Genomic DNA, 24014 nt, shown 5'->3' on the forward strand with positions numbered 1-24014 from the left:
CCTTTTCTTTTCCTTTCTTTTTAAATCAAGTTCAAACCATTGAATAAGAAAATAAAAGAGTCAAGGCTGGCCTGAAGTGACCCTGGCTCGGCCGACCGGTGCGGATGTCCTAGTACCTCACAGGCACTGCTGCAGTTTACTGATGCCACCTGTGGCTTCTCTAGAGGAAGGTGCTATGGAGAGCCCAGAGCACACACAAATGCTGGTAAGTACAGATGGATGCATTCATTTTTCAATGTCTTCTTGTTTTAAAGATATTTTTTAAAAGATTTATGCACCAGGCACAATGATGCCCACTTTTAATCCCTACACTCTGAAGGCAGAGGCAAGTGTGTGTTTGAGACTAGCCTGGTCTATTTTGAGTTTCAGGGAGGCCAGGACAGCAATGTAAGTCTGTCAAAAGATAGAAACACCACCAGGCCTTTGAAGAATTTACTTACTACTTTTATGTGTAGTATGTACTTTCATGTGCACAACAAGCATGCAGGAATTCATGGAGGTCAGAGGCAGAAACTAGATCCCTTAGGACTAGAGTCACTGGGTCCTCTGTGAGACAGCCAGTGCTCTCCACACTGAGCCCCACCCCAATTACTATTACATTTTCCAATGTGGTATTCTAAAAAGGAACTAGTCTGTGAAAAGAGCATTCAACTCAAGAGATCTGAGTTTTAGTCCATGCCTTACAATGTGTTATGATATTGCTAAGTTACAAAGTAAGAAAATCTCTGCCCACGTCAGTAGCACATAAAGCTGGAACAATACAGAGAAGATCAGCATGGTACTGATGACAAATTCATCAGTACTCCACTTTTTAAAAAAGAAAAAAAGAAAAAAAAAAAAAAAGAGTTGGTCGTCAACCTGACTACATCTGGAATTAACTAAAGCCCAAGTGGCTGGGTACACCTGTGAGGGATTTTTCTTGATGGAAACATTTGAGGTGGAAGAGTCACCTTTAATCTGGGCCACACCTGTTAGCAGTCCATTAAGAACATAGAAGATGTGTTTGTTCTTTTTGCCTGCTTGCCCTTATCCTTCATTGGCATTAGAACCTTCCTCCTTGGGGTTCCTGTGTATATGATGGAACCATCTCAGACACCCAGCCTCATGGACAGAACAACTTCTGGATTCTTAGGCTTTTCATTGGGAGACAGGCTTTGTTGGACTATAACCTGTACACATTGTAATAAACTAATAACCCCCACATGTAACAGGTAGGTTATCATTCTATCAGTTGTTTCTCTGGAGAACCCTAACTAATACGATATCTAAGTGTTCACTGGACAGAGGGCATGCCCTGTATGGCATACCCTGCAGCTGGGAGATGAATGAGGAAGACAGGTGTGTGGTGTATGTTCCTAATTTCAGCATTTGGGGGGTAGAGATAGGAGGATTACCCAGCAGTCTGAGGCCAGCTTGGGCTCCACAGTGATACCCTTGTCTCAAAAAACAAACAACAACAAAAAATAACCCACCAAACCCAACCTCAAAGAATGATTAAGAGCTCTAATAACTAATATGGAATGCATCCTAAGACTATTAAACGGAGTGAAGTTTAACTGGTGAAGATGGTGCACATCTTTAATCCCAGTAGAGGCAGAGGCTTGAGGATCAAGGCCAGCTTGCTGTACACTGTGAATTTCTAGATGGTCAGCACTACATAGAGAAACCCCGTCTTGAACCTCCAAAATAAAATAGCTTTATTTATAATAATTTTAGGGTGTTCCACCCCCTCTTCTGGCCTCTGTGGGCATCAGCCATGCAGCACACTACACAGATACGAATGCAGACAAAATATCCTCCCCCACTAAAAGACGCAATAATTGAAGAGTACTATGAAACTAGGCATTTATATATCCAGACATGCCTATATGGATGGGCATGCAAGTGGAAGGCGGTTACGAAAGGAGAGGAAGACGACAAAATGGGAGATGAAGAGGTGTGTAATCACGAAACAGAAGTGGGGTAGTATTTGGAGAGGCTGACAGAGGGGAGAGGGAGGATGGGGGAAGGCAATGGTTGAGAATTAAAGGGGAAGTGTCAAATCTGTGGCACATTATAATATGGATGAAATTTGAGACCATTATGCTAAGCTAAAAGGCCAGTTCATAAAGACAAATACTGTGTAAGTCCACCCATCAAAGGTATTTTAAGACAATTTCATAAATAATAGAACTAACTGTTATCTAAGAACCCCATATGGAATATATATAACTAAGCTAATTGTAACACAAATGAATTATAGACCTACAGTAGGAGCAATAGGGGAAATTCTCTGAACCAATACTTTAGCTGGATACTTTAAAGCTAAAGGGACAAGGAACTGAATGAACTAGACACAGATCCTGAAACTTGTATTTGAATAGTAGGGACAAACAAGTAAGGAAAACAGGAAATAATGAGAGCCACAGTGGTGAGAGAGTCACAAATAGGGGAGAAAGCTAGACTTGGGGTATCAGTGAGAAGTTATAATTCCTGCTTTTGAGGTAGGGGCTCACTACTATAGCCCTGGCTGGCCTCAAATTCACAGAAATCTGCTTATCTCTGCCTTTTGACTGCTAAGATTAAATTTGTGAGTGACACCCAGCCAAGGAGTCAGTTAACATAAACAGAAGTATGAACATATGCAGTATGTAGGTTAGTATGCATAAATTTTCCTATGTCTGTCTTCTGAGAAGATCTATAAGCAACAGCACCCCAGGAGCAACAAACACAACTCAAAAAAAGGTGGGGCTTGTGGAAAGAACCTAGGCTGCCCTAATAGAGCAAATGCTGAAGTTTAAGAGTTTATACAAGGGAGACAGAGGTAGAGTTTGAGGCCAGCCTGGTCAACAGAGCTAATTCTAGGACAGCCAGGGCTATACAGAGAAACGCTAACTCAAAAAAAAAATTTTTTTTTGAACAAAGAAGTTATAGAACTGGATTACAGTTTGTAAAACAGATACATTGCCGAATAAATGGAAGAGATAGGCCTTTCTTACAAAAGCAGTCCCATTAGCGAAGAAGAAAAACTGATATGCCTTTAATTGCAGGTATGGGGCAGCTGACTCTGTAAGAGGGAAAAGCCCTAGGTAAAAACTTCAAGTTGTTCTCATATGCTGCAATGAGAACAGAGGCAGGGGTTAAAAGGAAGATTGAGAATTAAAAACAGCACTGAAGCACTGAGGAAGAAAGAGAAGTGTGTGTAGTTGGCTCTGAGACATCCAAGCTACACAGCTAGAAGGAACAGAGCTCTGGGCAGTAACCACAGGCCAGCTGCTCTCCTTCCCCTGAAAGCCCCTAAGGAACACACGTAAAGCACAACTGCCTCATGTATTCTCATCTCACAGCAGCTAATAGTACATACAAACCAAACTAACAGTGTAGTAGTTTGAATGTAATTGGCTCCCATAGGGACCATTGGAGTGGCACTATTAGGAGCTGTGGCCTTGTAGAAAGAAGGGTGTCATTGTGGGGCAAGGGCCATGAGGTCTCATTATATGCTCAAGCCACACCCAGTAATACAGTATCTTCTGCTGCCTTAAGATCAAGATACAGTACTCTCAGCTTTCTCCAGCACCATGTCTGCCTGGACTCTGCTATGCTTCCTACCACGATGATAATGGACTAAATCTCAGAAACTGTCCCAAGTAAATGTTAGCCTTTATAAGTGCTCCCTTAGTCACAGAGTCTCTGCACAACAATAAAACCCTAACTCAGAAATAGTAACAGACCAAACTGGTTGGCTTTAACAAGCCTCCACCCAAACCATCCTGTAGATGAGGCATAAACTAACAAAGACTATAGTTACATTTTAGTGGCTGTGAGAGTTAGTTCTCTGCCGTAGTACGGTTATAAGCTGATTATATCAATGTGAGAACATAGGCTAACTAACCTTCAGCAAGGCAAGTGCAGGGCTGCCTAGTGTCATTCAGTTCAAGTCAACAATGAACAAAGCAGGAGTTAGAGATGAACAAGGGGCTTCAATTACTCCTGACTAGATGGGTAGCTCAAGATCAGAGCATGATCACTTCCCTGGTTAGGTCAAGGAGATAAGCATAGAACTTGATGGCCCTCTGTCAGTACAGGTTACCTTGGTCTTTCTGCCTCTGCCTACACAGCCCCGGATGGGGAAAGCTTGGTGCTTTTTCCTCTCCTTGAAGCCCTCCCTGAGCAGTTCTCTCATGTTTCTTCATTTGTTGACATTTCTCATTTGGTCTCCATCTCTCACTCTTCTGTAATATTTCTTTCCCCCCATTTTTTCCCTTTTTCTTTTTGGTCTGTCATGAATCAGAATCTCACTATGTAATCTTAGCTGACTGGCCTAGAGTACACTATGTAGACCAGACCAGCCTTTAACTCACAGAGATCTGCCTGCTTCTGCCTCCCAGTCAAAGGCTGTGCAATCATACCCAACTATAATAATTCTAAATGAAGCCTGCTTCCAATTTGTATCTTCTCATAACAACTAAAGATTAACACTCAATTTCTAATAGATAAATGTCTAAATATTTGAATATGTTTCAAATACTAGATAAAAATGGAAAACTTAGTAACAGATTTAACTTTACAAATAGGGCAATCCATTGGGTTCTACCTGCTACTACCCTATTCTTAAAAGAAGGGAGGGGGAGAGGAGGACGAGGAGGAGTAGGTGGTGGCGGCTGGCAGGCTGGCTCTTATTATATATAGCCTCTGCTGGCCTTAACTGTCTACACAGCCAAGGATGACCTTGACGTTCTAATCCTGTCTTGACACACAGTGCTTTGTACATGTAAAGCAGGCACTCTACCAATCCAGCTCTGCCCCCAGACATCGGTTTTATTAAAATAAAAGAAAAACACATGGGGCAAAAAGCCTCAGATTCTGTTAAAAAGCTTACTCACACCATAAATGCAACATTGTTTATGGAGAACAATCTGGTCACAAACTACAAATGTTTGTTTGGGGGGGGGGGCGCCCCTCTACTCATTTCAATGTCAAGGAAAGCTGTTGTACTTAAAAACCTGGTTTATTAGAAGTATCAAAACGGCAGGGGTGCATAGTAGCCACCAACCCAGACTGTTCAAGCATGGTCTCACTGTTGTCTCCTTGGCTGGCTCATCATAGGTACTGGGAGGCGGAGGCAGGCAAATTGGATCTCTGAGTCTGAGGCTAGTGTGGTCTATCAACTGAGGTTGGAAAACCAAAGCAAACAAAACATGGCAAGATAATCGAAAGTCAAACAAAGGACGGACAGTTAATTTGTTTCAAATAAAATCAATCGTTAGGTTGTTAGTATATGTTGTAGATGAGTCACTCATAGCTATGTCAAAGTATACAAACATATAGCATAAGCAGTACACTGTTAGAACAACAAGGAGCTAGTTAAGATGACTCAGTGAACAAAGGTGCTTGCTGCCCAAAGCAAACCTGAAAACCTGAGTTCAATCCAAGGAACCTACATGGTAGAAGAGAAAAAAGTCCTTAAGTCTGTCTTGATTTCCATATGCACCTCCCACCCTACACAGTAAGTGGCTGTTGTGGTCTGAACGACAATGGCTCCCATAGGCCCAGAGGAGTAGCACTACTAGGAGGTATTGCCCTGTTTGAAGAAGTGTATCACTGTGGGGTGGGCTTTGAGGTCTCAGTTCAAGCTAGGTCCAGTGTGGCATCCCTTCCCCTGCCTGTGGACCAAAATGTAGAACTCTCAGCCCCTTCTCCAGCACTATGTCTGCTTGCATGCTGCCATGCTTCCTTCCATGACAAAAAAAATGGACTAACCCTCTAACCTGTAAGCCAGCCCCATTGAAATGCTTTCCTTTATACGAATTGTCTTGGTAATGGTGTTTTCTTCACAGAAATAAACCGTATGACAGTGAGTAAATAAATTCAATAGCAACTAAAACACTGGCTTAACCATAATAAGAGAGCAATTTCTGCAGAGCAATAGAAACTTTAGCCTGAGTAAGGATAGGTAAAACAGTAGGAACCTAAAGGAGAGACAACAATGGTTGAAGTGAACTGCCTTTACCTTTAGGCAAAGAGTTAGCAACACAACAAAATTCAAGGTAATACAAAAGTACTCAACTAAGAATGAAGCTGGGTATGGTGGCTCATACCTTTAATCCCATCATTCTGGGAGGTAGAAACAAGTGTTCTCTATGAGTTCAAGGCCAGCTAAGGAACAATAGTGAGACCAAGCACAAACAAACAATGAAACAGACTTAAGTCTGGTTTGGTGGCTGCTTTGTAGCAGTTTCCTCTGAGATTGTAATGTTGCATGCTGTCCAGAAGCTCCTTAAACAGGAAGTAAACAGCTCAAGGGAACTTTAGCAAGTGCTTGAAACTGACCAGATTCACTAGGCTCCTGCTCCTGTTGCATAGAATAAGCCATAAAAGGTGAGAGTCCCACGAGGGTAAGGGAATGAATGTGGAAGGCAAAGAAGACCCTGAGACCAGGTCACCTGCCTGGAAGAAGCAGAAACCAGCCAAGCACCTGGAAGAGGTTCAGACCAACTGAGGCACCTGGAAAGGAGACTTTAACTTACTGAGCTGCCTGCACACTGTGACTTCCAGCTTTGTCAACTGTCATCTGTACTGGGGTGGACATGATGATGCAGCTGTCTTTGAGTCATTTCTGCTCCTGTAAGTAACCCCAATAAAACTCACGGGTTCACCAAGTGGGATGAATAGATGTGAAATTTTCATCTCCCCAGAAGTTCTTCTGTCAAACAACAGTGGCTCAAGTCTGTGCTGGTATTCTAGGCAGTGGAAGTAGTTCAGATTCATCCACAACCTCAAAGTAAATTGCAACTCAGGCAACCCTTCCAATCAACCAAAACTACCCATAAAGGGTCAAAGACTTTGAAAAGACCAGAGGCACCTCAGGAAAAGATGTGGAGACAAGATTCTATTTAAAAAAGGGGGAGGGGGCGCATCATGCTTTTATCATGAAATGTTGTAGGGGGAAAAAAAAGAATTTGCCTCAGATAGAGGAAAAGGGATTCCAGAAACAAATACCCACTCAAAAAGACTAAATGGAGAGAAAGACTGTGCATATTAGAAAGCATACACACTTCACCTGAGAAGGGACATGGTACAAGAAGCTAGCTAGCTCAGGTGGAACAAACAGTACAGATCATTCCTGAGAGACCCTGTCTAAGAAGTGCACAATGACCAAAGGTAGGATGTGGGGCAGTTCAAGACTAGACAAGACTCCCAGCACCCACATGGTGCTATGAACAGCTCCACTCTCAGAGGATTTGACACCCTCTTCTCACCTCCATGGATACTGCATGCAACTACACAGTACACAGACATACATGCAGGTAAAACACTCACTCATATGTAAAAGGCAAATGAAAAAAAAAACCTAACGAACCATTCACACGGTAATTTTCACACTCGTGTACATTATCAATGTTAATTAAGCAAATTCCCTGCCCGTACCCGCTGCCTTCTGCTGCTTCTACTTTCATGTCATATACACACAAGTTTATGGCAACAAACAAATCTAAGAACCATAAATGATTAAAAACAATGAACCAAACCCAAACCCAACCAAACCAATCCAATCTGTCTGGGTACGTACGGCTTAATTTGCTTAATGACTATCTTCAGTTGCATTTAAAGGGAATTCTGACACAGGCTACAGCATGGATAAATCTTGAGGACATTAAGACAATGAAAAATGAAATAAGCCAGTCACAAAAAGTCAAATTCATATAAAGCAGAATGGTAACTTCAGGGGACTAAGAGAAAGGAATGGAGAGTAGCTGTTTAATGGGTATTAACTTTGAGAAAGATGAGAATTCTGGAGATTGATTATACAATGTAAGTATATTCAAATTATTGAACAATGCACTTTATAAAATCATTAAAATGCTCAGGCATCATACTTTAAGAATATATTTATTATTTCACGTGTATAGGTAGGTGTTTGGCCTACATATGCATCTGTACACCATGTGCCAGAGGAGAGCATCAGGTCCTCTAGAAATGGGAATTATAGATGGTTCTGAGCTGCCATGTGAGAACTGAATCCAGGTCGTCTAGAAGAGCAGTCAGTGTTATTTATTTAACCTCTGAGCCATCTCTCTAGCCCTGCCAGACATAATATTGTCAACTGTAATCCCAACACTTGAGAGGCTGAAGGACAGTTTTGAGTTTAAGACCAACTATGGCTGCAAAGTCAGACCCTCTTTCAAAAGAGTAGAAACAAGACAGTGACTCTTAAGTGTCTTTTTACAACAGTTTCTAATAATTCTTGTAATCTCATCATTGGGAGGAGATCATAACAAGGTCCAGGTCATTTTGGGTTGGGCTACTGTGTAAGATCCTGTCTCAAAAAGTCTCTAAGTCACCCAGAGTTTAAGAACAGAGCTGAGATTTTAAAAGTAGTGTTAGAAAACAATAAGTAAGATGTACTTCCTGCTTGAAGAAGGTTGCAAGGAAGTGAACAAAAAGATCAGGACACATCAAGGTACTGTCACCTATTCAGAGAAACCCTGTCTTGAAAAATCACACACACATACACCCCACGAAATATTTCCATATTGCAACATGCTATTTGAAGTAACATAAATCTGTGTTCCTGGGCATTTTTATTTAACCCAAGAATAAACTGCTATTTCCTATGAGGTGAGAGCTGTGTTCTGTGTCCACAGCAGTAATGTATCTGCTCCTCCAGAACCTGATGGGGAAAGAGCTCCTCTGTTCTCCCGACCAATAATCTTGTAACATAGAGATGTGCACCAAACTGTGGAGGTTCAATGGAAACCAGAGGTCTGGCTCCCAGTCCCATAAATATCCTTTCTTCTAAAACTGTCAATGTACCCAATGAAAAATTTAGAGATCTCACCATTTACCATTTGGTACAAATAGCTTTTATAGATGTTTTATCTCTCAGTGATCAACTGCTTAAATGACAGCTACTTCACTTTAGTCTTAATTATAGCTCAAATGCTGTTATGTTTTTTAATTACAATGACAAATACCCAAAAGAGACAGCAGAGAGATTTACATTATCTATTCCAATCTAGAGCAGTTTTGCTCTATGACCCTGTGACTGATAAGAGGCAGGACAGCATGGTGGGTGGAGCAAGCAATCATGGGGGTGTGGGTGCAGTGTAACCCTTTTGCAGATTCCTTTTCCCCCCTTTACTATATCCATGACCCCAGCCCATTGCATGGTAGTGCACCTAATTGGAACATAAAATCAACACAAAAGCACCTAGGTCTTCATTCATTTTCTAGGTGCTTCTCAATTCAGTCAGGGTGATTACAATGAGAATTATCAAAAAAGCAAGCAAAAACAATAAAGAAATGAACCATCACAAATGCTGATTCTGAAGCCTGTATACAATGCTGATAGATACTTCCCCTGTTTCCACTTCAATTTCTCCAACTGTCTAACAGAGCAACATTCATCTTCCCTAGGAGGGGTTTGAGGCATCAGCAGTGAAGGAGACCAAGCCTGGCACTCTCCATAGAAACTCTCACATCCTTTACCTGTTTAATGTCCACCTGGCAAAGGGGAAAATTCATATTCATATTCTCTCTCTTTCACTCACTCATACTTTTTTAAAGCAAGAGTGATCTTGGTAGGTCAGACAGCTCAGTGAGTAAAAACACTTGATGCACAAAAGCCTAGCAACCTGAGCTTGCTCCCTGACCTCTGGATATAAAGTACTGATGTCCAAGGATTATTCTCTAACCCCTAAACACAGAGAGCTAATTTAAAAAGAGAGAAAGAGATGATTTCTTTTTCTCTCACAGTGCTAAGGTGACAAAAGTAGTCATTGCAGAGCATCTGAGTGTAAGAACTTTAATACCTCTGACTCAGGTAGTTCTACTCTTAGGTGTGATGCCAAAAATCAAAAGTAGACACAGCCACTTAAAAACTACAACCAAGTTTCAAATCAGTTCAAGCTCCGACTGGAAAAAGGTGATGTATCACTTTATCTGCCTGTCAGAAGCTTAAGTAAACCTCTGGAGGAAGAGAATGTCGTCCAAAGCCTCTACAAATTTCATACACAGTTTCTAGCATTTGCTTAATTATCAACCAACCAAAGAGACAGAAACTAAGAAAGCAAGGAAGAAGTAGAAACTGATCTATAGATTATAGATGACTCATTACAGGTGATCTTTTGTGACTGATATGCTTTACAGACAAAATGATCAATTCCAACTGAGAACTGAAATCTGTAACTAGAATAAAAAAGATCCCATAAAGAGTAAGGGAAAGGTCAGGAGGTGGTGCCTTTGGGAGGAAGCCCGGTCCACAAACTAAATCTAGGACAAACAGGACTATTACAAAGAGAAACCCTGTCTCAAAATATCAGAGTATGGAAAAGAATGCCAGGCAGTGGTAGCACATGCCTTTAATCCCAGCACTTGGGAGGCGGATCTCTGTGATTCGGAGGCCATACAACAAACAAAAAACAACAATAATGAGAGACAGAGACTCCTCTACTTGCCCTATGGGTTAGCCATTCCCTGCTCAAAAAGATAACTGTACCACTGTCTCTTCTAGCAAGTAGGCTGTGGTAGTCTGAATAGGAATGGCCTCCAGTTTGGATGCTTGGCTCATCAGGAACAATACTATTATAAAGTGTGGTCTTGTAGAAATTATGTCACTGTGGGGATGGGCTTTGAGGTCTCAGTTGTTCAAGCTCCACTCAGTGTGATACACAGGCTCCTTCAGTTATCTGCTGATCAAGATGCAGAATTCTCAGCTCTTCAAATACCATGTCTGTCTGTCTGGTGCTGTGCTTCTTGCCAGGATGATAATGGACTAGACCTCTGAAACTGTAAGCCAGCCCCAGTTAAATGTTTCTTTTATTAGAGTTGCCTTGAGGGGTTGGAGAGATGGCTCAGCAGTAAAGAGCGGTTAAGAACTCAGAGGTCCCGAGTTCAGTTTCCAGCAACCACAAGGATCTGATGTCCTCTTCTGGTGTGTCTGAAAGACAGCTACAGTGTAAAATTAAATTTAAAAAGGAGTTGCCTTGGTCATGGTGTCTCTTTGCAACAGTGAAAACCTAACTAAACTAAGACACAGGCTCTCAGGAGGCAAATCTCCACTTTGTGTGGCTATGGAGCCATCACACAGACTCAGACCAGAGTGTTTACAAGCTGTGGGCTGCAGGATACAATCTGTACAGTCTGCCAGATTACAGAGAAGAAACATTCAGAGAGCTGCTCTGGGTGCTATGGAAGAGTAGTCTAGATTAGCTGTAAAAGACTTCACAGATGTAGACGTCAACACAGATGAAGATTATTGGGAAAATGTTGTGCTGTGTGGTTTAATTTTAGGAAAGAGAAGTAAGTCTGAAGTAAGACTGGGTGACTGAGTTGCACAGTCATTTGTTAGGTCTCTTTTCCTAAACCCAGAAACACAAGTTGAAGTTCAGGATGACATACCCAGGACATCAGGCTTGCAAGGCAAGCACTTTACTTGCTGAGTACCTATCAGGCCTCCAGACAGGAATTTCATATGTGTATATCATGCTTCTATAAAAGTAAGAAATAAGAGCAAAGACTAAAAGGAAAATGTTAAGTTACAAAAACTTGAAGACAGTAGCCAACTCCAGAAGAGAATTGGACATGTATACCCATGTGGAGGCCAGGACAAAAACTCAGGCTGAACCATCTCTCCAGCCCCCTAAAGTATTAACTATTTTATAATCTGCACAATGACGATACATATATTTAATTCACTCTTTAAACAACGTTTAGATACATTTGAGTAAGTATTTCAAAATCAAATTAAAATAGCTTCAATAAATACAGAATCAAATGGTTAAAAGCATGTATTGTTCTTACAGGACTCAGGTTTGGTTACCAGCACCCACATGGTACCTCACAACCATCATCTCCAGTTTGAAATCTGATGCCACCTTCTGACCTCGGAGGTTATCTATCAGGGAAGCACATGGCACACGCATATATATGTGCAGGCAAAACACACACACATTAAAAAAAACAACAAAACAAAACAAAAGAGATGGCTCAGCAGTTAAGAGCACTGGCTGCTCTTCCAGGACCTGGGCTCAATTCCCAGCACCCACATGGCAGCTCTACTCCAGTTCCAGGGGGATCTAATACCCTATTCCACTGTTCATAAAATAAAAAACAAGCATAAAGAAAACCTTACAAAAGAAACAATATGAAAGCATTCAAAACCATCTAGAAACAATACTGACTAGAAGTATTTTCACACCAAATCAAATTACTCAGAAAACAAAAGCTACCCAAGTACAAACTGCTTTATAAGCAGGTCCTACCCAAGCCTGTGAGGAATCAATCCATTCTAACTTTATTAACAGAAGAGCAGGAAAAGGTACAGTACATGTCCCACTCTATGTAAAAATGGTCTAACTCTGACACTCAAAGAGGGGACCCCCCCAGTAACTGTCAATGCTCCCGTCACCTCTCTCTCGCCTATGTACTAGCAAACCTAAAGCAGTGCTGTAAATGTATCATAACCAACAGGCACTTCTATAGGTGCAATCACAAAATGTATCATAACCAGCAGGCACTTCTATAGGTGCAATCACAAAAAAAAAGGGAAAATGCAATCATCCAGACCCCGACCCGACCCTTACCCAGGGTTTCTCTGTGTAGAAACATCCTATAGAACTTGCTCTGTAGATCAGGCTGCCCTTGAATGAAAAGATCCACTTGCCCATGCCTCCCAGATGCTAGAATTAGAAAGGTGTGCCTGGGTCAACCCCCAGCAAGCTCATTTGGAATCTTTTAAAATGTGAAAATCTTTTGAAAAATGTTAGTCATAACACACCATTTTGAAAAGTTTTCCCAGTTTGGCTAAATGATCAGTTTCCTGAAACCAAGGAACCAGCATTTCAGACTTGTTCTCCTGGATCCACCGAATAGCCCGCTGCAAATCCTGACAACGTTTTTATCAAGGCAGGCCCTAGTGGCACACTTAGAGGCAGAGGCCAGGCTGGTCTATACAAGTGAGTTCCAGGATACCCAGAGCTACACAGTGAGACCATGTCTCTCACACACCCCATAACATTCTTTTACTCACCTCTCACCATTTTTTGTTACTCCTAGCAACTGCTGATCTCAGTGCCCTCCCCACAAAACTTTCCAACCTTCCTCCTCCATCTCTTCCCCTGCCCTATAGCTACCACAGCTTGAAAGGAGATAGCCAGGCAGCTCTAGTTCTCAAGAATCCTCTACAGGATTGTTTTCCCCTCTAAATAAAGGCCCATCATGTCTTGAGTTAACTGTCTGTGATCTTCCAAAACCCAGTCATCTTTCAACAATGAGTTTCCTTTAACAGAAGAGCGAGTAAGGAATGCCCTCTACCACCACTGTTCTTCCAGGGGTCTAGGTAGGTTAGCACAGTTAAGGTACGATAAAAAGTTGCCAGGCAGTGGTGGCGCACACACCTTTAAGTCCAGTATTCGGGAGGCAGAGGCAGGTTTGTTCTACAGAGTGAATTCCAGAACCGCCACTGCTACAGAGAAACACTATCTCTAAAAACCAAAAAGAAAAGGAAAAAGAATAAAACCTAAGCAATGAAAAGACAAAGCACAAGTAATAGAGAACCAAATTTATTTTCTTTCCAGATCTCTTTGTATTAAAGATTTTTAATATTCTTTGAAAAGATTTGTCAATGAATGAATGAATGAATGAATGAATGGTACATGATTCAGATTGTCCCAAAAGATTACTTGAAAATACTATCAAAAGGGAATGGGAGATGGGCGAGGTGGCACATGGATTTATTCCTAGTAGTGGAGGTGGAGGCAAGTGAATGTGACTTTGAAGCCAGTTTGGTCTATAAAGTGAAAACCTGACTCAAACAAACAAAGGGGGCCCGGAAAGGTGGCTTGCAGTTCCAAGCACTTTCTCATCGTCTAGAGGCCTGGGTTTCTACACCCACATCAGGCAGCTCACACTGTTTTAACTCCAGCTCTAAGGGATCCAACACCTTTGGCCTTTAGAGACATCTGCATGCATATGTGTGGCTAAAAAGAATAAAAACCCCGAAAATACTAGCAAAATGTAATCACAGGCAAATATTTATAACTCATTACAGTAACAAAACTACACTTAGAAAGAAGCAACAAAAATAACTTTATGGTTAGGATCACATGAGGAACTGTATGAAAGGGCTGCAGCATTAGGAAGGTTGAGAACCACTGATGTAGGTGATCAAATCAGGGGCCTCATATATACTGGGCAAAAATGCTCTATTACACTGAGCTAAAACCTTAATTGTTCCCAAAACAGTTTTAATATAGCAGTTAGCTGTTTTGACAGTGGTGTGCTAAGTATCAATTTTTCTTCTGTCCTGCTGAGGTAGGGACTTGCTCTGCACACCATGCTGGTCTCTGTCCTCCACCTCCCAACTGCCGAAATAGAGACCAGGCATGTGCCATATATAATGAATGCCCTACCATCATGTATTTTGGCCTTAAAGGAAAAACTAACTTGTGGGAAATGTCTCAACTTGTATGAGTTTCTTTTTAAAATTATCTGATTCAAACAATAGAATAGAAACAAAGATGATTTCATGGGGAAAAATATAAATTTTAGGATAGTTCTTTTTTTTTTTAAGATTTATTTATTTATCTCATGTATGTGGGTACACTGTCGCTGTCTTCAGACACACCTAAAGGGAGCATCAGATTCCCATTACAGATGGTTGTGAGCCACCATGTGGTGGCTGGGAACTGAACTCAAAGTCTCTGGAAGAACAGTCAGTGCTCTTAACCACTGAGCCATCTCTCCAGCCCTAGGAGAGGTTTTAGCATTGCTAGACTGAAAACAACTCCCAAAGCAAGCAAATATTTTCATATCTGCTGAAGCATGGGACTTAAGATTTGGATCTGCTGACTTCCAGGCCAAAGTTCCTCCAGTTAGCTAGCTGTCCGCAAGACTCCTCTCAAGTTTCAGCAAATAATTTATACAAACACCTTTCTCAGAGTAACTAACCAACTTTTAAGAGAAAAAAAAAAAAAACCAAACTAAATACAGTTCTTCAAAATAATGTATAATTTAATGTGCCTTTCTTACCAACATAATATGCAACCTCCAAACTTACCATTTGAATCATTACCAACAAGTTGTTTAGATTCCAATCTAGTCTTACCAATCTAGTACTAGATATGACCATCATGTTGTAGACTTCTTCAGTGTGAAACTATTCTGCAGCTTTCTTTAAAAAAACAAAACAAAACAAAACAAAACAAAAAACCCTGATGTTAATTTTTTTTTGTAGACTGGGCATATACATGGCAAATATATGTGGAGTTCAGAGGACAATCTGCAGGAGTTGGTTCTCAGGGATGCCTGCTGAGCCACCTCACTACCCACATTGCTTGTTAGGAATTTTGTCACAGTCATAAAAAGTGACAGGCACAGCAGGTACTCATTCTCAACACTCCCCTGATACTCTTACACACCTCACAAAATATGAATGTTAGATAATTCCCCACAGCCGCATGTCACTGGACAAAATCTATGCTGTTCTTACTGCACTGAAGCAACTCTATCTATAAACCAGATAAAGTGCTAGAATGACACTGCAGCCAGGCAGCAGCAACATCGACCTTAGAAAGTATGGTCAAGACCGTATCTCGAGGACGCTGGGGACGTGCCTCAGCAGGCAGAATGCTGGCTGAAAAAGCAAGCAGAAGGACCTGGATTCAGATCCTCAGAGCCACAGAGGAAGTCAGATGTCACTGTGGATACCTGTACCTTAGCACTTGGAAGATGGACACAAGAGAATTCCTAGAGCTCACTGGTCTAAAGGAATGATCTCAAGTTCAGTGACAGCATGTCTATTTAAAAAAAAAAAAAAAAAAAAAAAAGGAAGGAAGAAAAAGGCAGACAGGTGGCACTCTAGTTACTGCCCAGCCTGCTGCAAAGGAGGAATACAACAGAGGAAGGAAGACTCCTAACATTAACTCCTGACCTTCCACATATGTGTGCATACAAGCATGCATGCACACGTCTCTTGCTAGGTATATTCAATCATGCCTGTAATTCCAGTATTATTCAGTAGGCAGAAGTGGGACTTAATCCCCTAATCCTAACAAGTTTGAGGCTAGCCAGGTCTACATATAGTTAAGGCCATTAAAAAAGTAAACAAAAACTGAAAGGATATCACTTCAAGGATACCTGCTCCTAACCTATTTTGCAATTTCATTATTTAAAAATTTAAAAAAGAAAAGAGCACGAGGGGTTGGGGATTTGGCCCAGTGGTAGTAGAGTGCTTGCCTAGCAAGTGCAAGGCCCTGGGTTCGGTCCCCAGATCCCAGCTCCCTGGGGGATGGGGGTGGGGGTGGGGGGGAAGAAGAGCACAAAAGTGAAAGTGAAACTGCGTGAACAAGGCAAATTTACAACTTCAGTCTATCAGCTGGCTGTCACATATCCTGCAACACTTTTGGTCCACTTTTTAGTTACAACTAGCCACAGGTTCCTGACTTCAGAGTCTGTCTTAAGACTTCTCTGCTGTGAGAAAAGACCACACCAAGGTAGGGAACCTAAGGAAGAGATCACTTTGGCTTATGTTCCAGAGGGTAAAAATCCAAGATGGCAGTGACAGAACAGCTGCAGGCATGATGGCAGTAACAGCAAGCTGAGACTTCACATCTTAAAACACAAGCAAGAAACAGAGGGAATGGCATCAGGCTTTAAATTCTCGAAGTCCACCTCTAGAGACACATTTCTTCCAACAAGGTCATACCTTTTAAATCTTTCCAAACAATGTCACCAACTGGAAACCAAGTATTCAAATACATGAGCCTACAGAGGACATTTTTATTCAAACCACCATAGGGACCTTGGAGAATAATCTAGCCTGTGCACTTTTTGATACATTTAAAGCAATGGAACCCTTGCCTTATACTGCTGGTCCTAATAATCACATGTGAATATTAATAGATGAATGAAAGGAAAATAAAAAGGTGGGAGAGAAGGAAAGATGAAAGTGGTGATGCTTCAAAAGGGAAGAACGTCTCCCATAAGGTTTCATATACAAGGTTTCCCGTGGGTGAAGGCTCAGGACCCTTGGAAAGGTGACAGTTTGAAAGACCCAGACAGAATACAATCCTTTCAGTTTTTTTTGTCAACAAGGAACCTCTCACTTTGTTGTTTGTAACTTTCTCCTCCAGTGGTTCGGCTCACATTCCATAAAGCCTCAACTCAGAGCCTTCCTGGCAGGCATCTCTCTCCTCACACAGAGTGGGCCATTTCAAAGGCAAGTAGTCGGCCTTTACTAGTGCAGTTCCCCAAGTGAAAAGGAGTGAAGCAAAGGTACAGAGCCCATTCTAAGGCTGCACAGCACCAAGCAGCGTTCAGGCAAAGAAACCTTTTCAAATGCTTATTTGTGTATCTGTGTGAGGACGTACACGTGGAGAACCTCACGGGCTGGTCCTGGCCCTCCATCTTATTTCAAGCAGGGTCTTTAGTCTGTCATTTGCTGGATACTCCAGGCTAAATAGCTCATGAGCTTCCAAGGTAATCTTTTGCCCCCCCCCCCATGTTCAGGAGTGCTATAATTACAAACACATGCTATCATGTTTTTACACGACTTTTACATGGATTCCAAAGGTCCCAATTCACATCACTGAGTTTGCAAAAAACTTTTACCCTTTTACCCACTGAGCCATTCCCAGATGTCAACTGTTTTGCATTTTTGTTTGCTCTTATATTGTTTTTATTGTCTCTTTTTTCCCCTCAATTGTTTTGTTTTGTTTTTTGAGACAAGGTCTATGTAGACAAGGCTAGGTCTTGAACTCAGAGACCTAGCTGCCTCTGCTTCCCAGTGCTTGATTAAAGGAACAGATTACCATGCTCAGCTTCAACTCCTTTAAATTAATAAGTATATATGGTCACCTGGGAAACTTGGATGCTTTTCACAAGAACTTTCATAATACCTGAGAGCTAAAAATAATCCAAGTAAATTCATAAAACAAGGGAACAGTTACAGTTAACTACCAAAAGTACCTTAGGGACTATAAATATAAAAAAAATATAATCTAGACTGTTCAGAAACACCACATTTCTGATTTTTATGTGAGCGGGTCTTCTCACATTTTTTAGGCTCTAAATACAACCTCTGAGTTGTTAGTTTAGCAACTACATCTGAGTTTCTGAGTTCTAAGCTGGGTTTAGCAGCATACCCTATTATCCCAGCATTTGTGCCAGAGACCAAGAGTCCAAAATCATCCTGAGTTACACAGCGAGTAAATGGCCAGCTTGAGCTACTAGACCCTTTCTCAAAACAAACACAAAACAGAAATAAAAGCAAGAATAGACAGAGCAGGCAAACCTACAAATTTTATAAAGAACTGCAGAAAAGTGGGCCATCCCTTGATTCCCTAGTCTTCTGTACCAAGTTCAACCCCAGCTGTCACAACCACACAGCCCCTCTACTCCCAAAGGCGTCCTTTACTCTAGTCATCCCATCTGTGGTTTTCCTGACCACGTGTGTTGTTTTCATGCTCCCATGCCTTGGCATGTATTATTTCTCTCTGCCTAGAAAGCATTTTTAAAGGTAAACTACTCATACTTTAATAATGAGCTTAAATACCCACAAGGCCTTATAAAGCCAGCCTTCCATTACCCAGCATTCCTCCTGTCCAGCACTGGCAGTGTGTGCTATTGCTCAAGTATATCCTATTCAGACAAAGTAACCACCATGCAGGAACCAAGTGAACTCTGCTTGACAGGCTCTTTCTGAGCAAACAACTTTATATGAAGCATTTTAAGGAAGGCTAAAAGGAGATGCAAGAAAAGTCATTTTCTCACCTCCACCCTCCCTCCCTGGTTGTTTTCAATAATGGAGAAGAGTTCCACAGAGTGCTAAGCAAACAAGCACCACATTGAGCTATACTCGCAGTGCTCCCACCCCAACTCTAAAATCTTCTGACTGTCACTTAGGGACCAGACAGGATAGGTTCTCTCACATACCACCAGGCCCAAGCCCTTTTCCACAGTTATACTCCTGACCTCTGTCATGTCCCACTGACTCATACATCTAGCTGTGTCCTAGAGCAAGCTACCTAAACGCTCTCAACCGCCTCACAGGGAAGAAGAAAGGCTCATCAGTTTTGCAGCTGCTTTAGGGTTAGATGATGCACACTTAAACATACATACATCAAAACAAAGTTCAAGATAAGTGACATAGAAGTGAATGCTTTAATCACAAAGTCTTAACAGAATGGAATACTGCACTATCATAAAAAGGAGCATAATAGAATTCTAACAAGAACAACCTTTATATTTGAGAGTGAACAACGTAATTAATAGCTTGTCTTCAGCTGCATGCTTTTGCTCCCCATGACTACCAGGTCCCTGGGTTCCTGTGACAATATCAAGTCTTGGTTTCCTGGTCCCTCTTACCACAGTTCCTGGCCTCTCCATAACTTGCCTTTCGTTGATACCTACAGGCAGATACTCTACACCCCTTTACTTCTCAGAGCTCCTCTCACTGCTTCCATTAGTCTGACCTTCAATTAAGACTCTCCCAATCTCTCTGTCACATAAACACAGTATTTCAAAGTTAAATTCACTCAGGGCTGGAGCAATAGCTCAGGATTTGAGGGTGCTTGCTGTTCTTGCACAGAACTCCAGCTCAGCATTAGGACTCACAAATGCTTGTGGCCTTCAAGGAAAGACTGACAGACAGACAGGACAAACAAGACACACACAGTGAAATACATTGGTTTTTTTTTTAAAAGACCGTCTTTAAAAGTGTTATCTTAGCAGACAACCTAGCACACAACTTCCGTTTCTTCTGATGTTTGCCATTCTCCTATACAGTCCAGCAATTCTCAGGTTTGCCATTCTCCTATACAGTCCAGCAATTCTCAGGTTTCTCTTCTTTGCCAGTGATGCTTTTATTCCTCCTGTTTTGTCAGTGGTTCTTACCTATACTGGGGATCATGAACCCTTCTGAAAATCTCCTAATTTTTATACCGAAAAGATGCTGAACATGCATGTTTACAATTTTAAGAAACCAGTGCCTCAAATAATAATTTGCACTCCTCCACTCAAGATTTTCACTATTACTCATGGTATAGAAAGGTTTCTTTTTTTCTGTATGTTTTGTCTGCTTATGTTTGTATATCATGTGTCTGTGGAGCCAGAAGAAGAGGTCAGATCCCCTGGAACCAGGGTTAAGGGCAGTTGCAAGCTACCATTTGAACCCAAGCCATCTGCAAGAACAAATGCTATTAATGCTGAGCAACCTCTCCAGCCTGTTACACTTCACAAACTGACACAGCCATCTCTGTTTCTCCATGGTAAACCTGCTTTGCCTTCAGGACCCCCTCTCTTGGATTATGGCACCAGTCCTACACTTCTCATTTTAGCTCAGCAATCTTTAAACCTAAACCCATCTTTCTTGGCTCCCCACCTTATAACTACCTTGTCTTCATTAAATCTCTTATGACTTTCCACAAGACCTCTTATGACTGATTCTGTCTGCTCAAGAGTCCTCCTCTCCAATGACACTTAATTACTGTACCTTGAGATGGCAACAATGGCCTAATTGCTGTATCACCACCAAAATTAAATTTGCCTACAACTCTCAAAAACATCACTGCTTTCTTTCCCACCGCCTTTTCTTATGGAGTCCTCTACGGTGTTTTACCTAAATACTTTTCTAAGGTTAGACTCATCAGCTCAAGCTGTTACTTGTTCCTATTATCTGCCTATCAAAATCACACCCACTCTTAAATGCCCAACTCAAAACCCAGTCTTCTTCTAAAAACATTTTATTTTTAATTATGTGCATTCATATACATACATATGTGTGCACACAGAAGAACCCATAAGAGGTCAGAGACATCAAGACTACTTGAAGTTACAAGCTGTTAGGAACTGAATTCTGGTTGTAGCTCTTAACTGCTACACCTCCCACACCCACATTTTATCTTTTTGTCTTCTACATAATGATTATGAAGGGAGCTTGAACAAATAGGCACAATTCTCCACGACCTGCTTTACGGAAATCCTGCTAAGAACGGCTGAAAATCCCTTAAGTAATTTTTTTTTTTTTTTGGTCTTTTTTCGGAGCTGGGGACCGAACCCAGGGCCTTGTGCTTCCTAGGCAAGCGCTCTACCACTGAGCTAAATCCCCAACCCCCAAGTAATTTTTTTAAAGAGTTATTCTTAAATCAGTTTCCAGGGTGTGTACCCTAGTGAGTCTTCGTTGGACCACATGTGTGTAGATGCCCTTGGAAGGAGGGGTGCAGTAGGTGGTGGGTGGTAGTGTCACGTAACACAGATGCAGGGATCTGAGCTTAGGTCCTGCAAAAGCAGCAGGTACTCAACCACTATGCCGTCTTTCCAGCTTTTTTTTTTTTTTTTCTTTTTTTCGGAGCTGGGGACCGAACCCAGGGCCACTGAGCTAAATCCCCAACCCCGTCTTTCCAGCTTTTAAAGATCACTATTCAAGTGGATACTTAAGCTGAGAAGCTGCCATAAACTCAGCAATAATCAGATGATAATGACACACAATTAAGAATATTAAATAAATACTAAGATACATTATCTGGAGATAAGAGGCTGATGCTTGGATTTAAATTTCAATTATATTTGTATTTTTCTTAAAATTAAAATTTGTAGGTGCCAGCCTCATCTACAAATTGAGTTCCAGGATAGCCAGGGTGATTACACAGAGAAACCTTGTCTTAAAAAATTAATTAGTTTTATTTATTTTATGCATATGAATGTCTTGCTTAAATGCATGACTTAAGAGAACATCTCATCTTCTGGAACTATAATTACAGACTAGGCTGTCATTGGAATCGAACCCAGAGCAGCCAGTGCTCTTAACTGCTGAGTCATCTCTCCACCCCTAAAATGTGAATTTTAAAAAGAATTCTGCACAGCAAGCGGAAACTTCAAAGGTCAATAGCAACAGGATCTAAACAATCCATCTTATTAAGGTGGTCCTAAATTTTTTTGTCTCTTATTTAAAGTAAGCTTTTTTATTCTTTTTTTTTTTTTTTAAATAAATGAGACTATGGTGGGTAATCATTTGAGTGTCAATAATAAGAGTTACTGGCATACTTACCAGCAAGTGCAAGGGCAGTAATACATGCAAGACAGATGTGATGTGGAAAGTAATTTTTCCCCATTCCTTTACAAAGACTTTCTTGTAACCGTGACCTAAATTTAATTTCCCCTTTGACTCGCAGGTCCAGTTCACTTTTACCTTCATAATTGTATACTATGAAACATTTTGCTCATAAGAATATAACTATTCTCCGGTCCTTTAAAAAGGAAAGTTAATTATTCTACCTAGTTAACACACTTGGTGAAAACACATCTTTCTTGGCATTTCTAAAATTATGACCATTCAAATTTGAATGCATTTCTGAAATAGACTTGTTCATCAGGAAAATATGCTGAAGTTCTGAAATTATTAATAAATCAAGGAAAGGCGTGTGCAATCATAGCTGAGGAGCTAAAGCATTTAAACCAGGATCTTTCTATATATAGAAAGCATGATTCTAGTTCTTCACCCTTGGGAAAAAGACTTCCTTTCAATACCTTATCTGAAAAAGGGTGTCTTCTCTTTCTTCAAGATGGCTATCCAAGTAAAATTAACTACCTCAGAAACCTTCGATAAATGAACTTGCTTTAATTAAAACAATACACTTCATTCCACAAGCAGAAAGTACTGTAAGTGGTTGTGTATATATAGTGAACACTAAAACGTTAGGGAAACGACCACAGTAAATAGGGCTAATACCTATGGATACATTCACATGTACTTTTGAGGGTAACGACGGGGTAATTTAAAGTCAAATTTGGAGTTAGGCCTAACTCCAAATACATCTTAATAATTCTAAGAGTGATGCTGGTTTATCCTTCCTGAAACACAATCGGTATGATATTTAAATCCATTTTGAAACTTCAAGATTTCAGTATATCCACAACCAACGCTGTGTCATTGTTTTTTAGAAAGCCTGAGGTAGAACGCATCATTAGCTCTACTGAAGATATTTTGTGAATGCTGTTCACGTACACAGAGAGAATAAAAATATTTTGGTGCTCAGCACACAAGCCCATTATTCCGTCTTGCAAAACCATTGCCGCCGCCACCACCACGGACATGCATCTAATGGAATTCCTAGTTTTAATCTAATGTCAAAAGGCGGCGGCTATAACGCTATGAACTAGGGGACATGGTGCACTTCCGTTCCCGACCCAAGGGAGAAGCCTCGAAAGTACGCGCTCGAGACCAAGCCCGGGAGTCTTCGAGTCCTGGCCTCGGTCTGAGATGCCCTTCCAACAGCAAACGAAGGGTCAGCTCAGGAAGCAGCAGAGCAACACTTAAACCTCGAAAGGGCCCCCGGGACCCCGCCCCAGGGCCCCAGGAGTGCGGGCCAAGGAGAAGCCACGGGTCCGGGGGCGCCGCGGACCGCGAGGCCAAGGCGCGGGAAAGGCCGCAGCTGCGTCCAGATCAGCCATAGGCAGGGGGCACAGGATGACCGCGTGAGGCCGGGCCTGCAAACCAGCGCAGACACTTACCAAACCATGCCGTAGGCGCCTTCTCCGATGTACGAGAGATTAGTGTAGCGCGGCCCCACGTCGAACACCTGCCCGCGGACCATCTCCGGGCCCGCCGCCGCCGCCGCCGCCATGTTGGCTGCACAGCCTCCGCCGCGTTGGGCTCGACGCTTCGCGGCTACCGCTCGACTTGTGCTGCGCTTCCCACAGGAACCGCGCCGCCGCCCGTGTAGCAGCCGCTGGCGGCGATCGGGAACGAGGAGGGAGGACAACACAGAAGAGAGAACTAACCGCCGGTAGAACCACTGCCTGCCTTCCTGCCTGACGGGCGGGCGGGCAGCGAGTGGGAGGAGGGAAGGACTCGCGTCGAGGGGCGCTAGGGCGGAGTCAAGGGCGTGCGTGATGATTGGCTTCTCCCCTCAGAGAGGGCGGAGTCTCGCGGGCCGGCGGAAGCAGCGAAGTAAGCCAGGAGCACTGCGGCTGCGGGGGAGGGACGTCACGTGCGTTCAGAAAGCTAAGGGCTGGGTAGCTCTAGAAAGCTAGATTGG

General features: G+C 42.0%; 1 protein-coding gene across 3 annotated transcripts in view; it reads right to left on the reverse strand.

Annotated features, from left to right (window-relative positions):
• Nucleotides 1-23814, reverse strand: part of Mapk1 (mitogen activated protein kinase 1) — a 65236-nt gene extending 41422 nt beyond the window's left edge. For 2 of the 3 annotated variants that reach the window (XM_087575251.1, XM_087575252.1), the window contains exon 1: nt 23488-23811. In XM_087575251.1, coding sequence (XP_087431377.1) covers nt 23488-23600 — 113 coding nt within the window. In that variant the 5' untranslated portion in view covers nt 23601-23811. 3 annotated transcript variants of the gene reach the window in all.
• Between the last annotated feature and the right edge of the window lie 200 nt (nt 23815-24014).

Source organism: Rattus norvegicus, chromosome 11 (assembly GCF_021556685.1).
Source record: "Rattus norvegicus strain SHRSP/BbbUtx chromosome 11, alternate assembly SHRSP_T2T, whole genome shotgun sequence".
NCBI lineage: Eukaryota > Metazoa > Chordata > Mammalia > Rodentia > Muridae > Rattus > Rattus norvegicus.